The following is a 16154-nucleotide window of genomic DNA, read 5'->3' on the forward strand; positions in this document are numbered from 1 at the left end:
AGAGTTCTAGAAACCATGTTTCTTTACTGGTTTGTCTTTTTTTTGGGGGGGGGGGGGCATTTTAATGTCTGCATTACAGTATTGATATTCTCTGTTGAAGGACTCTTCTCAGCCCTACTAGTAAGATATGTTTTACTCAATGCATGCAATTATCAATACTTTGATATAAATGAGCTGAATAGGTTGTCAATCATATTTAAGGTCCAGTCTTCTATAAGAATTCATCACTTTGTAGATGTAGTCAAAACATTTATTTAACAAAGCCTTTCTGAGCTGGAAATGAGCCCCAGAGGGGATCTCAAAGTGGACCCAGAGAGCCTGAAAGAAATGGGAATCTATGTTGGTGTGAAAATCGCTGCTGGTCTGTTCCTGCGGAAGCGTCTGAAATAGAGATTGGCATGGAGATGAAACTTTCTGTGTAGGATATTTCATTGAGCCCACTGAACTCAGAATGGCTAAAGAGCAACGGGGCCAAGAAACTGGTCGTCATGCATGATCGATTCAGATACAGGAATATTGGTAGTAGCCTTTGTGTGGCAATAGTGGTGATGTTTTGAAGTAATCTCATAGGGAATACCCTGAAGTGGTAGGCAAAGGTTTCTAGTTAGAAATGAAACTCCCTTTGAAACATTAGAAATTGTCATAAAGAAAACATTACCTGCTGCTGAGAGCAAATTTGTATCCTTACAAGGTCACGGGAGATAAATGAAAGGTGGGATTTAAATTCTTTAAAATGTGACTCTTCAAAAGCCATTCTTACCTGGAAGCAACAAAATAGGTATTTTATTATTTCAGTGCTTTTTAGTCCTATAGGATTATGATTATTAGAATTGCTTATACAGAGCATCCCAGCTATACAGGATCCCCCAAGTACATCACAAACAATCATGTCTTTCATGTGCGTGCAAGTGAGCTTTGAAATGGAGCAAGGATTTCATACTAAAAATATGAGACATCAAATTGGATAATTACATAGGTTTAAAAATAAAAGCAGTTCACAAGATGTGTATTTGCTAAGCTGACTTGTTCTAAAGCAAACTTATATTACGTTTCATTCTGACTCATAGAAATGTGAGTATTGGTAATCTTTCACGCTTCAGTAATAAGATCCAGGTAGCAAGAGCTGCAGATCAGAAAGTGCCAAGAATGGCCACAAGTGAGGAAAACTCAAGGCTGGGTCAGATTTGCTGCCTTCAGCAAAACTGTTGCACCTCTTGGCCCCTATGAGAAAGGTTCTATGTTTAGTCAGCCATTCTCCTGATTATAGTTTTGCAAGTTTTCTGCATTTTTTAAAGTTACATTTTTCTTCAGAACTTTGGCTTCTTGAAGTGAAGGTGAGAATCACTTTTACCCTGATTTTGGCAATGAAGCCAGTAGTTGGCTTGGGACCATTTCAGAACCAGGCAGACTTAGCAGCTGATGTTGGACAGAGCAGCTGATTTTCTGTGGGTTTTCAGAGAGGTAGAACGTCAAATGAAGCCATTTAAATATCATGGAAGTGCTAGGTATAACTCACAAATATCTTTCGAGCATTAAATACATAAACTACCTCCGTCTTCCTTTTCAGATGTTACTTTAAAGCCTGCTATCTAATTCAGTGTTTGGAGACTTTTTATCAAGCATTATTCCAGAGTAGGCGGTGCAGAAATTTCTTCCACCTTCAGCATTTCATGAGTGTTTTCCTTTTTAATTCAGGAACACAAGAAGCCATTGCAATGTGTCTGCACGTAGAGACGAAACAAGCCAGCAATGAAACCCTGTGTGACAGTTCCAAGAGGCCCCCGCCAATGACTCGTGCTTGCAATACAAAGCTTTGCCCTCCGAGGTACACTGTAATAATGAAATCAGGTTGTGGCGAGGAAATGGTTAATGTGACTTAAGCAAACATTGGCTTTGTCAGGGACTTGCAGAGCTGTGGTGTTGCTCTGGGATGAAATTTCACTACTTCTGTCTTTAACAAGGTTTTGGGGTTGGGTGTGTTTTTTTGGTCTTCTTCACTCCTTTTCCATTCTTCACATCTCACTAATAAAATAAGGAACATTTTCTGAAATAGATCTCTTCTGTGTAGATATTTGCCAGAGTTGGAAAAACAGCCTTAACTCTTAAATGGTACAAGGAAAATTTTAAGGCAATTTCACAAAAAGAACCGAGAATATTTACTTTCTATCCATACTGAACAGGAAAAAAAAAAGGTGAAATTATGATTTAAAGTTATTTTAATTTCATGCTGCTTTAGTAGCTCCACATAGTCCTTATGGCTTCTTATGTTTATTTAGAGATCCTGCAAGAAGAACAAAAGCAGTTCCAATCCAAGATAACCTGGCTAATTTGGTCACTTGAAAGGGCCATATGTGAAATTTTGACATGTGCTGCCTTATTTACCCACTTCTGATCTCTGACATCCCTGATCCCTTTGCATATTGTTTCTACATGTTTGCAGAAACCTCCTCTTGCAAAATGCAGGGAAGAAGTTAACAGGAACAGGATGTTTTATAGAAAACATATACACATTTAAAGGAAGTTTGGTAAATGTAAGAAAGGTCTATTTAGATATTTACATTTATAAATGTAAACGGCAGCAGGTTGCCAACAGGCTGTTTTTTTTCTTAAGGAGCATTGTGAAAGTAAATGCCGGAGTTGAATTTGTCTGCAAATGGCTCTTCATTTACTGTCAGTAACTTCTGCATCTCCTTGTTACCTATAGGTTTATAAATCTAGTTTATAATCTTGCATTCCAGCCGCACCGAAGGGATGTTTTAGCCAAGTCTCAATAACTGTGCCTCCAGTTCCATTTTGCTTGGGTCTGTTTGGGTACAATTGCTCCTTCCCCATTCTCAATGCTAAAATGTGGCCTTGGGGCCGTGTTGTTGGAACAGGTGGCAAAGCGGCCCCTGGCGACGCTGCTCGGCCACGTGCGGGGTGGGCATCCAGACGCGAGACGTGTTGTGCCGGCAGCCGGGAGGGTCGGCGGCTGCTGAAGACGACTGCAAAGACAAAAAGCCGCATTCTTTACAAGCTTGTAACCAGATTGACTGTCCCCCCGTTTGGCACGTTGAGGAATGGCAGCAGGTATGACTGGCTCACAGAAACGGTTGAAATGTGTTCCTCTGGCTGGGTGCTTGCAGTTCTCTAACCAGAATCACGTGGAACGTAGCTCCTAAACTTTGGTATGTGTTTCAACTGCTTTCATTAGAACAAACTAGCCCAGGGTCAAAAATACTACTTTTGACTACTGTGCCAATGGCACGATGAGTTGGAAAGTCCTTTTTAACATTTCAGAAGTCTGGATACCAGTTACTCCAGACATGACCTCTCTTTCTATGCTCTGAAAACGCAATAACCTGCTTTTGGAAATGTTGCTTCATTTTTATTTATTTATTTTTTTGGTCTCAAGGACAAAGTTTTCTAAACTCCCACCAGGTGTATTAACTGATGTGAGACAGGCAGATCTATGTGTAAGATGCATGTTTTTCTCTAAGATTTCTACTACTTAATTGTGTTCAAGCGGTGTGCCTTTTTGACTTAGTAGCTAGGTTCTCATCGTATAATATATTATACTGAATATTTTAGAAGAAAATTTTTCTATGTGCTGCTTGCTTTTAATTAAAAGTAGATGTCATTTTTCAAGAGAGTGTATTTGGCAAAGGCAGGGCTTACGATATTTGTGTAAAATAAGTGTAATGGGTGAGCACAGATGTCCATGCAGGTGTACATGCTGTGTTCTCTTCTCCTCCTCAGTGTTCACGTACTTGCGGAGGGGGGGTTCAGAGCCGCAAGGTGCACTGCAGGCAGCTGCTGACGGATGGGAGTTTCCTGAAACACTCTGATGACACCTGCCAGGGACCTAAATTGCCAACTAGTAAATCTTGTGCAAAAGTTGATTGTCCTCCTCAGCTGGTTGTAGGAGAATGGTCCAAGGTAAGCAGCCCCCAACAAGGGTGAACCAAAACCTTCCATGGCAGCATGAGCTTTAAAGATTTCTGCTTGGGTGAATAAGATGTTTGGAGAAATAGATTCACAGGGTAGCTGGAGGTTTCGCAAGGCACGTGTCTGGACTAAACTGTCCCTGCCTGCAGCCAGACCCATCACACCTCCCTTCCTGCGCTGCCTTTCAGTGGCGGAAGGATGGGCTGTAATGCATCGCGTGCATTCTATCAGACATGTTTACCTATCAGTTATTTCAGAGTATGGCTTCCAAAAAGCAAAACTTTCCATTATTCTGCAATATGTGCCTCCTTTCCCATTTAATGCAAGCTTGCCACCACTCCATGTTCAAAAAAGATTTGTAAAAGTGAATTTAGAAGCAGCAATAAAAGATTCATGCAATACAGACTGGGAGAGAGGCACAGAATGTGCCGAATTGTTTCTCTTAGGTAGTAGATCTCATTGCTCTGTTCTGCTCATGGTTGGACTAAAGAAATACTCTCATGTTGTTTTAATTGCTCCTGAGTTGTCTGTCTTATATTCTCATTGCCTGGAAAAACGGAGAGAGTTTAATGTCTGGATGACACAAAGATTCATATGAACTAGAACATATGCACTCTCTCCCAGAAGTAAAACAAACAAACAGACTAGTTTAAAATTATGACATGTGGCCTGGGACACCACGTTTAGTTTGCCTGCATCCTTCCCTTCACAGTGCTCAGTGAGCTGCGGTGTTGGAATCCAGAGAAGGAAACTTGCCTGCCAAAGCCTGACTGCAAAGGGCCAGTATGTCACAGTCAATGGATCAATGTGTAGTGGTCTGTCTCCTTCACTGCTTGTAAGGTCCTGTCAGATGAACGCCTGCAACAGTAAGTATGGTACTGGATGTAGTTTCTTGCTGATTTGGAATGATCTATTTATAAAGAAAAATCTCTACATAGGTTAATTCACTCATCTCCCTATACTTTTACTATGTTACTAATCTGGCATAAACTGAGTGTTATAATTACTAGACCAGTAATAACAGGATTATTTAAAAATGTTTTTCTGCCAGTCAGAAATAAAGGTTATGATCTTCAGAAGTAGTTTCTGAATACATGTTAGTGGTACATACCTCTCACCCGCATACGTACCTACATTTGATCTGATTTTTCCTTTATCCCTTACACCAGGGGTGTCAAACTCGTGTTCGCCGGGGACCACATCAGCCTTGCGGTGGCCTTCAAAGGGCTGAATGTAATTTTAGGATACAGTATACTAAAATTTTAGGATAAAGCATCCTAAAATTAGGTTCAGCCCTTTGAAGGCCACTGCAAGGCTGATATGGTCCTCAGTGAACATGAGTTTGATAGCCCTGCCTTATGCTATCCCAACGGGGGGAGAAAAAATATCCATAAACTGTGTATAAATTACAGAGGATGTTAGAAAAGATAAAAATCCAGTTCTGGCTCATCTTTTCACTGTACTTTTATATTACAGTGGACATTTCACTTAGCATGGTGGAATTCAAAACCAGAAGCTCTGTGCCAGTGATAACTTTAGATATAATTTCTATCTTTCCTTGTAGAAATGAGAATTAAGGTCTCTTGAGCTTTCCAGGGAGTGATGACAGTGCAGACACTCTTCAAAAAATCCAGTATATTATTACTGTCAATATAAAAGTATTTTCAGAAATATTGTCTCTAGAAACCGCACAATTTAGGCACAATCAGGTTATGATACTGATGGTAGCAGCACTAATTGAGTATGTAAAACACCAATGAAAATACCTTACTGATCGAGACTACGTTCAATTAAATACAGTGGTTTAGAACAGGCAGGTTCCTTATGTCTGAACCTGTGCTTTCCTTCCTTTTTATAAAGCAGAATATTAGTTTGTAGATTTGGGAACGAGAACACTGAAAAGAAAGGAAAAAAGGAGATTTTGTAGTTTTGAGATGGAAGAAAACCAAAAGCCTCTATGAGTGGCCTGGGTTTGGTCACAGATCACAGAGACAGACATGTTTTGACCCAATTCATAGTGCTGTCAAGAATTAACTACTTTACATGTTTTGAAGCTTTGCTTTAGAAATTATGCATAAAACAAAATAAGAAATAGAATAATTACTGATTCATACATAATATGAAACTTCTTTTCCTGGCCTGTGTTTCAGATTAACATGCCAAAATCCTGAGGTTCAAAACTCCACTTAAATAAAGCCCTGCGGACTTTCAGGAATGTCCTTGGCATAAGGTTTAATAAAATATTTTTTAGCTGCATATCTATCTGAATTTAATTAATCGTGGATAGTTGAATGGCAGTGTAGCTGCTTCGCAAATTGCTTAGCACAGACTGATATTAAAGTTACATTGTCAGCTTCCACCACGGTGCCAAGAAAGCGGGGCAGGGGACCACAGAGGGAATTCAGTTGTACCGAATGGGTGCAGATCAAAGTCACCAGGGAGAATCACTGTCCTCTCCATCTCCACAAGCGCTTGGAAAACAGGGGAGCCCCGGGGTCTGCCTGGGGGTTCCCCAGCTGTGGAGGGGCCCTTGCCCTTGGGAGCGAAGCTTCTGAACGTGCCTCCTCCAGGCTCAGATGAGCTCCTTCTTTTTTACTGCCTCTTGATAGTGCTGAGGCTTTTTAGACTCAACCTTTTACCCTGGGACTAGTGATTGTAGCTGGTTTATACTTAATAAGCCCTGTGAAATCAGAAACATTCCTGACTGTGGGGTCTGAAAAATAGGATATAACACCAATCTAGCCCTGAGGTCACAGAGACCTGACGTCCAGCTAAAGCTGTAGAGGACTATTAGAAGTCAGCGACGCAGATGGATTTGTACCAGGTGAAAATGCCCAATGGCTCCAGTATGATCTAATCCTTAAGAAAGATTTACCTTGTAGCAAAAAACCTCTCCCAAATAGTCTGTTACTTTAGCAGCTGCAAAATTGGATGATACTAAGGATCTAGAAAATGCATACTTATGTGGCCTCATATATTTATATGACCTTATATATTTATATCGCCTGCCATCCACAGCTCTGAACTTTGTTTCACTCCTAGGCTCGCTCACCAGTCACCAGTAAAAATATACACACCCTTTAGTGTTGAACTGCTAATGAGAGTTAGTGGTCTTTCTTTTTTAGAAATGAAATGGATGAGACTTGTTAACATATTTACAAGCATGCACTGCATTTAATTCCATGCTGGAATAACTAGTGTAAACAGAGCACAGCCTGAAGTATTTTAATTTGTGTGTTTAAAGTTACACTTACTGTGTCTGTATGTTGGACTTTGGAAATGGAAGATTGAATACTGGAACACTTCCCTTAAAATAAATATTTGGGGCCCAGTAACTTATTAAAAACAGGATGCTACTTTAATAATTTCAGTAAACTGAGTGCCTAAAGCAATTTATTTACTGTGCCATGAGAAGTGGTTGAGGGAACCATGTATCTCGATAACGAATACCGATTTAAAAGCTGTGTAATTATGAAACCATGATATCCCCACAGGTCTGAACTCATTACCCAAAACATTGAAAATAACCATTTTGTTTTATAAGCATAAGAATGCACTCCAGGGTGTAGTTCATATAGTGTACACACTTATTGAATGCTTGAAGCATTTAGCTTTTCACCTATTTCTTCACAGCATATTTGAAGCACATGTATATAAGAAGCATGCAGTTTTTCAAATATCATTTTTGTGCCATCAGTGTAGTGTCATTTTGTTTATCTACCTATCAAGTAGAAATAGCAGTGATGATTTCAGATTCAGGCATACTGAGAAGCGTTTAGATTTGTGTGTTTCCTGGCTCATCAACTCATTCTGCAGGCTCAGGGATTTTTCTCTGTCACATACCAACAGCCTGGGTCACCAAACACACCGGGGTTGCTTTCTCGCACCGGTGCGGAGTGTTTCCCAGCTCTTCCCAGCTGCCCAGTTCCATCTTGCATGGAACGAGCTCGGGGGTGCATGCCCTTGCCCCGCACCTCCTGCAGCCTTTTGGTTCTCACTTACCTGGTGTTTTCTTAGTAAGATTAGTTCTGCTGATCAAAGTGGGGCACAGTGGCTGCCGGGAGCAAGTCAACAAAGTGGTATCTGAAACATTGCAGTCGTTCTGGCGTTGTCCAGCACTGCAAACCTCTCAGCACCCACATGCCTGCAGGGCAGCTCAGGAGGAGTTCACGGTACCCGGTGTCTCCACACCCATTCTGTGTGAAACCTTACGCAGTTATCGCCTGCTTTTGTCAGTTCATCCCATTACTGTATTCAACCTCTCAAAATGCTGAGTTATTTCTCTCCTTCCTCCCTTCCCTCCCTACTTTCTTGGCACAACACTGTGAGCATGTCATCTTTCAACACAAAGAAATTGCCCTCAGCCAATGATTACCCAGTGGCTTTGCTTGTTGCATGTACCGTGTCTCCGCTGTTTCTTTCACCTCCTGTGTTGCTATCAGCTTGGCTTGACTCAGTCAACCAGCGTGGCCAACCAACATTTTAACAGTCAAGGGGAGCCTTACTTTTTGGATAGGTTTTGGTTTATTTAGGTCATTCTGCACTCGACAGTGCTCAAATGTGGGGAAAGTGATAATGTGTTCACAGTTTTTTATTCACTTTTTTCCGTTCACGCCGTGCCTAGCTTTTCTAAGGCACAACAGGAAATATATAGGAAATATAACCATAGTAGAATTACATATAATATAAATTCACATATTCTACAATACAACTATGTATATATTTATGTCTGTGCACCATCTATGTCCTTAATATAGGTATACGTTACCTGTATATTTTTATTGTTAGGAGACTTGGAAGAAGCAATGGAATTCTTGGCTGTAGCAGGGGAATATTAGGGTTTCATGTTCATATTTTTGTGACTCAGATAAAAGCTCAGCAGGTCGCAATCTGACTTGAACAGAGTCAGGAGAAGCTCTGTCAAGCATTCTGTGAAAAGCAGATTTTGTAAGCACGACTATCAGTGATTAGATACTTTTCAACACTTCGTTTTCTTTCAGAGATTAAACCAAAGCTTCCAGAAAAGTATTCTGCTCATGGACCTCAGATTGTCAGTATCCACAGAGTCTATATTCAAACCAGAAAAGAGAAGCGTATTAATTTTACCATAGGAAGCCGAGCCTACTTACTTCCAAAAACATCCGTTGTAATTAAGTGCCCTGTACGAAGGTTCCAGAAATCACTTATCCGGTGGGAGAAAGATGGACAACACTTACAAAACTCTAAAAGACTTGGCATCACTAAGTCAGGCTCCCTGAAAATACACAGTCTTGAAGCTGCTGACATTGGCATGTACCGGTGTATTGCAGGCTCTGTGCATGAAACATTTGTACTCAAACTCATTGGTACTGACAACAGATTGATAGAACCACCGAGTCTTAGAAAACACGCCAGCGAGAGCAGTAACGCAGATCACAATGAGTCCAACAGCTTTGGGGCCAAATGGCACAAAATGAGCAAAATGTGGCAACTGTGGAGTAAGAAGAATGAGCTCTATCTGGGTGACAGGCAAATAAGCGATCAGCCGTTTCTGCGAAATCTGGAAACCTTTGGGAGTAATTCAGCAGAAGACTTCAGCTCTCGTGAATTCAAGAATAAACGGCTGGAGGCAGCAGTTCTCCAAGGAGCCTACAGCATGGACACCGTGCAGTTTGAAGAACTGATAAGGAACATGAGTCAGCTCATTGAAACCGGAGAAGTCAATGATGACTTGGCATCCCAGGTTATTTATCGATTAGTTGCTGAATTAGCTAGGCCTCCACAACCAACTACTGAAAAATGGAAGGGGACCCAGAATGAGAAAGTTGCCTCAAAAGTCACAGGCAAATCGCCAAATGAATCTGAACGTTTCAGCACAAAAGCCGTTGATAAGTTAACGTTTGACCAGAAGGTTCCAGTTATTATGAGGCAAAAGGAAATTCCTCGAGTTTCCTTCAACAAAACAGTAACTGTGCGAATTGGAAATACAGTTTTTCTGACCAAGAATACTCAGGCTGTCAATCTGCTGTGTGAAACAGCTGGTATGAGTGAAGTGAAATACACTTGGACAAAAGATGGCGAGACTTTAAAAGCCTCTGAGAAGTAAGTAAACATCTTCTATTTTTTAACGACTTATTTTGTCTCTATCAACTGTAAAAATCCACCCCACTGTGCAATATTAAAACACACTGTTTTAAAAATGAGATAAGCACGATCAGTATGACTTCCATCTTTTTAGTTAAGTAATTTGTTTTCTATTTCAAGTGTCTGTCACATTGTTTGGCTTTACTATGTCTCTTTCTACAGTGTGGTGTGGGAGGATTGACTTGTTTTAGTAGGTGAAGTGTTTTGGATGTCCTGAGTGAGTATTTTGTGATCTGCCTTAATCATTTCACCTGCATCAGCAAAGGAATAAGTTTCTTAATTTGAGTATAAATCTATTGGATTGATTCATACACCAAATACAGTGGGAACATGTTAAAAAGTTCTGCCATGGTATAGAAATCACTCATTTTAAGGAGGGAAAACATCACTGCTACCATCATCCTTCAAACAATGAATCTCTAGGTAGCTGCATAACTTCAATTTAAAAATAAAGATTGAGCCTTTATGTTTTTTTTCAATACTTTAGAATTTGCAAATATTTCTATTGAGGACAGTGAAATGCAAAATAATAACCTGTATTACCATCACTTTGGAGAACTATATCTGAAGAACAAGTACAGCAAGAGTGTGTGTTACATTCAGGTATTTGCTCAAGACCGAGCAAACACTTTTACTTCATTGCTGATAAATTAGAAGCACACCTGATAATATTAACATTAACCTCGTGTGTGAGCCTCTTGGAATTATAGTTAGCTCTTGAGTAATGAAAAAAACGATTCTGAAATGATAAAGGCGCTTGTGGGTATTTTTCAACATACTTAACTGATTAACCACACTGCCAAGAAAAATATACTTCTGCAGGGCTATCAATTAAAGGAAAGACATGAAAACGAAGCCATTTTTAAAAGTGCAAATGTTTTTGGAACCGTGTAGCTCCCACCGGTTATGTTTATTTTGTGAAATACGCATAACTTCCCATTAATTTGTTGCAAGTGATGCTTTCATTTTTTTCACAATAAGGTTTCTTATGCACATATATATGTGTGTGTACTCAAAAGCCAGTGAGATTTGTAGTATTAAATCTGAAAAAAAGAATGTCAGGAGGTAAATGGGCTGTTTATCTGTTGGGTTTGCAAAAGGCCATACTTAAGCCATGCATGAGAGGCCTTTTGTTGAGACAGAAGTATTTTTGATATGGTTTTGCATGTGTCTTCCTTTTCTAAGTGTGCTTAGTGTGGGAGAGTACCAGAGCTACAGGTTTTTTGGACTTGAATCTATGGTGTAATTCACATAACTTACTGTGGAGAAAGGGAACACGGGGGAAAGTCCTGGCTGCTGTTTTCAGGCTCTTCCCCAGCCTGTGTTGCTCTCTCTTATCTTGCCCCTCAGATGGCAGGCACGGTATTCAAGACACTTGTGGGTTTTGGTGAAAGACTTGAGCTTTAATGATGCTAAAATTGAAAAAAAGTAATTGAAAAACAAACAAACCAAAAGACCAAAACAAGCAACAAAACACTGCGGTAACTTGGAAGTCAGATTGGATCATATGCTTGCAAATTCCCCAATCCTGATGAAAACCAAGCTGCTCTGGAGAGAAGGATTTCTTGCCAAGCCTAATACTTTTAATTGTGGTAGTCTGATTTATTCATGCTGTTGTTCCTGAGGGTTTCTGGTTTGTAGTAGCAAACTAGCTGTCCTCCAAAGGGCTGAAGAATCTCCCATGTGTGTATTGCTCCGTGCTTCCCTTCTGTCAGCAAAGAGGAGGCAGAACTGTGACTGCATGCCCTGGTCTAGAATGGGGACCTCCTAAGAAGGGGTTTTGCTGCTGGATCTGTAAGTCTTGCAGAAAGATTCATCTGGGTTTGTCCCAGGGTTGTAACCTTTGTCTCTCCTTGAATGCTCTGCAGGGTGATCCTGGACATCATTGGAAAAGTGCAGATTCAGAATCCTACTCAAAAGGAACTTGGTACATACGGGTGCCTGGTTGTTAATGACTTTGGTTTTGATGTGGAAACATCTTTGCTATTGCGTGCAGGTAAGATTGTAGCACCCAAAGAATCGGGCATGTATTTTTTTTTTCTTTAATATAAACACCCACCTCCACTGCAATGTGAAATAGTTTCTTTTGTTGGCAGTTCATGAAATTCTGCCTGATTCAATAGGCAGCAATGAGATGGTCTTGTTGCTCCAACACTGCAGCAGGTGTGAACTGAGTCTGCTGATTGCTATCCCACCTGTATTTTCTGCCTGATTCCTTGCAGACCAAATACTGTTCTAAATGTGATTACTTTAAATACATGATCTATATTTAAAAGTCAAATAAATCTTTTAAAACTGATTATTCCTTTAATTTCAAAGAGGTTCCTGTCATCTTGTCCTCTGCATTAAATGTTACAAATCTGGAAGCCAGCAATCTCTCGGCAGTTGTTGGAGGTACAATTGTGGCAAGAACTGGAGCAAACATTATTGTTGAATGTCCAGTGACAGGTAAGAAAGAACTGCACTGAAGTTCCCTCTACTGTTGGAATCAGAAGTTTACCGTATATGTTGAAAGAAATTACTAATGAAGGTAGAAAATAATAGAACATTAGTAATTTTTTATGAGGCATGTCACCTACAGCATTCCTGTTTCTTTCCTGTCTATCACTTTAATTTGCACACACGTATATGTTCAAACTGACGTTCCTTTAAAAGTACTTTTCTCTCCATGAAGTGGTCTGAGGCTCCATTACAGAGCGTAAAGCCCACCAGGGTGAATGGCTATCTTGCTTCAATAGGAAGCATGGCCAGCTGACTTGCTCATCAGAGAACTTGCCTTATCCCTATTTGAGATGCACATATGTCTAGACTATTGTTAAAATCGAAAATGGAATCTCCAGCCATAGCTTAATACAACTTTAAAACTGACAGTGAAGTAAACTTACCTTTTAGAGCCATCAGTTTGCAGCTGCAGTAAGGAAACAAAGAAAAGTGCTGAGCCATGAGAGCATAGAGGTATTTTTTAGGTCAACATCTGTGGAGCAGCATTAATGTTAATCAGAAGCACTTTAAGCATTTAAGCAGTTCACTGCTTCATTTTATTTTCTGGTCCTTTATTGGAAAGCTAGATATTTTCTTTTTAATCTTGTCATTATTATCTGTTAAGTTTAAACTGTAAGATTTAACTTACAGCAGCAATATTATGTCAAGTATTTAATAAGCAAAGGTCAGTCATTTGTTGCTTGTTGAAAATGATGTATGTAAGTGCTACTAACGATGAACATTGCAACCAAGTGCAAAGAGACACTTCAGAGAAGTCAGTGTGCTCACATTCCTATTGCTGCGGGAGCGCATATCAGAGTGTTGATACTGAACCAGAGCAGTGATAGAAATATATATATATGCAAATAGCTCTGCATACAATAGTGGCGCCAGGCTGACATATATTAGGACATGTGGCTCTGCTATTCACTGTTGTATCAAGGCTAATTCTTTGATGAAGTAATATTTTCCAACTATAGTTTGCCAGCCCTGTGTGTAACTGACCTACATCTCAAATTCAGCAGAGAGTTAATGTCACGCTGTTAATATTAATATTGTTAGGATGGGTAAGCAGTTAGCAATTTAAATATAAATTAATATTTTCACATGGGACTGTGGATTTCCAAATGCTTTAGAGTTGTGTATATTTGCGAGCCAAACTTTAGTTATGCTAAGGCACCAGTGTTGACTTAAAAAATGATTTATCTAATTGCTTTATTTCCTGTCATTGCCAAGGAAGTAAGTATTACTGTTTGTGAATAAAATAGAGCTTGTGTGTCTTAAAATGTCACTAAGCCTTAGAAGCAGAAAAACTTATGCAATGATGTAAGCAGTGTTTTTCTGATCTCCTTTCCCTAATGAAAAGTAATAAACCACTGACTTTAGAAGGTTGAATTTAATAGCACTTCGTGCTAACATGTTTGTCTAATAGGTGGAACGCAAAAATATGCCCATTTGCAGTTAGGAAGAGAACTTTGTGAATGCTGATAAAGCATCACAAGGATTATAAGACAAGCAAGAGTTTGACTCAGGAAAAAAATACTAGTATTTTTGTACACTCTGAAAGTTCTCTTCCTACAAACAGGCAACGTGAGTCCACAAGAGCCCTTTTCTCCTCATCAGACATGTTGATTTACAGTAAGAATCTTTTACCTTCTTGGAGTAATAGCCAGCGGTAAATCCTTACAGTTAATATCTACAGTAAAAATGCCACTGGACAGTGATTGAATGTGACTGTCTATCAGCTGAGGATCTATTAGGATGCACTGTAAGAGTAATTATGAGCGCCCTTCCTCCAGTGTCTGGCAGACCATGGCTGGATCTGGAGCACCCTTTCCTCACCGCCCTTCCTCCTGAGCGCTCAGAGGGAAGGACAATTTTTGTGTCATAGGGTGTCTTGAGTTGGAAGGGACCCACAAGGATCGTTGAGTCCACCTCCTGTCTCTGCATATGGCAGCTCCACAGGAGTTGTCATATAGCGACAGGAACTGTGGATACCAACTTCGCTGCCTCTCCTGAGTGAATAATTACTCGATGAGACTTTGTAGCAGAACATGAAGAACACAAATACTTATTCAGGATCCTTCCACGCTGACTTCGCTCATGCAGATTTCTCAGTGGCATCCAGCAGATACATCTGATCTATTGGACTCTTGGTAGGCCACAGAGTAGTTCTGCATAAGAACCATCTAATGAATACAGTGTCTGTGTGTGTGAAAAATATTAGTGCCATAGCAGAATTCTTAAATCACTTTTAAATTTCTTGGCTGCAATGACTTCCGAGTGTTCTTTTTCTATAGGCTGAATAACCTATAATACTTCTTATAGCCATTCAAACCAGTTTTCTCTGTGGATAACTCTACACGTAGAGTTCTATATTTTGTGTCTAGCAGCATAAGGTCTTTTCAGAAATTTTCTTTTGGAAACGCATATAAAAATTATGCACATATGCAAAATGGTAAATTAATGGTTCATTTAGGAGACAATATCATACCATAGAGCAGAACTTCCACTGGAGGTAGGAGCAGCTTACCCAAGAATCCTGCAGACAGTTGTGAAAGGCAGAGAGGAGGTGATGTAAGGAAAGATACGTTCCCAGCTTCCCCTCCTGGCTGGGTAATGGCTGCACAACACACCCTTAGTTCCTCAAGGCCTGAAGAGAACCAGCTATATTCCACTTTAGAGGCTCTGGGTTCACTGGGCCATGTCACCCAGGACAGCTCTTGTTTGGTGGTTTTAGTGGAAAATATGTGCAATTTAATATTACACACAGTGTTAGCCAGTGGACGGCAGGTTTCTATTTTTTCACTCTTACTGATCTGGTTCTTTTTGTCCACTTGAAAGTCGTTCTTGCACACTCCAAAAATCACATTCAGATTGAAAGAAAAACTTGGAAATGGTAAAGAGCAGTGTATCCTAATAAATAGAAGAACATCAAAGAACAGATTAGGAAAATTTAGCTAAACTGCTAAAGCTAATAGTATCGGTTTCTTTTCTCATTTTAGTCTATAGCACAACTATTTTTCCACTAATTATAATAAACTCACTTTTATAGCTCCCACACGAGTGTATACTAGAAGATATTCATAAGATTCTGGATAGATTTATATTCCATTCTTACAGCCAAGAGCTTTTCAATCAACACACATGGTATAAATATCAATACTGATTGCTCCAAATTGCTCTTGGATAACATTTATTGTATTTGCAGAAAAGATCGTCCTGTGATTATTACTAAAATAAACTAAAACTGTCAGACTCCATTTATTGTGAAATCTTGAAAGTTCTGAGCTGAAGTATAATGGGGGAGGAGGAGAAAAAGACACATAAAATGTGCATCGTCTGCCACCTCCTGGTGAGAGAGTAGAAAGGAAATATACTGAGTTGGGGTTGTTTATACATTATATTGCATCTCTGAAATACGTTGGCACAGAGCTTTTTAAAAGTAGAAACTCCTTCGTTATCCAAATTCTGCATTCCTATGAATATATTTTGGGTCTCTAAGAATAACATATTGATAAAAAAAACCCTGTGAGAAATACACAAAACCTGTTAAATCAGGGTCATCTTTTTGCACGTACGTTTCACGAAGATGGACCAGCTACTTGTTGTCAGTGTTGGAA

The 16154-nt window shown here is 39.8% G+C and overlaps 1 protein-coding gene across 3 annotated transcripts in view; it reads left to right on the plus strand.

Annotated features, from left to right (window-relative positions):
• ADAMTSL3 (ADAMTS like 3) overlaps positions 1-16154 on the plus strand; it is a 176489-nt gene that overhangs the window by 139427 nt on the left and 20908 nt on the right. For all 3 annotated transcript variants that reach the window (XM_082060787.1, XM_082060789.1, XM_082060788.1), the window contains exons 17-23: positions 1696-1825; positions 2877-3069; positions 3739-3918; positions 4640-4793; positions 8928-10008; positions 11919-12046; positions 12370-12498. In XM_082060787.1, the coding sequence (XP_081916913.1) occupies positions 1696-1825; positions 2877-3069; positions 3739-3918; positions 4640-4793; positions 8928-10008; positions 11919-12046; positions 12370-12498 (1995 nt within the window). The remainder of the gene's footprint in view (positions 1-1695; positions 1826-2876; positions 3070-3738; positions 3919-4639; positions 4794-8927; positions 10009-11918; positions 12047-12369; positions 12499-16154) is intronic.

Source organism: Streptopelia decaocto (genome assembly GCF_964273445.1).
Source record: "Streptopelia decaocto genome assembly, chromosome: 9".
NCBI lineage: Eukaryota > Metazoa > Chordata > Aves > Columbiformes > Columbidae > Streptopelia > Streptopelia decaocto.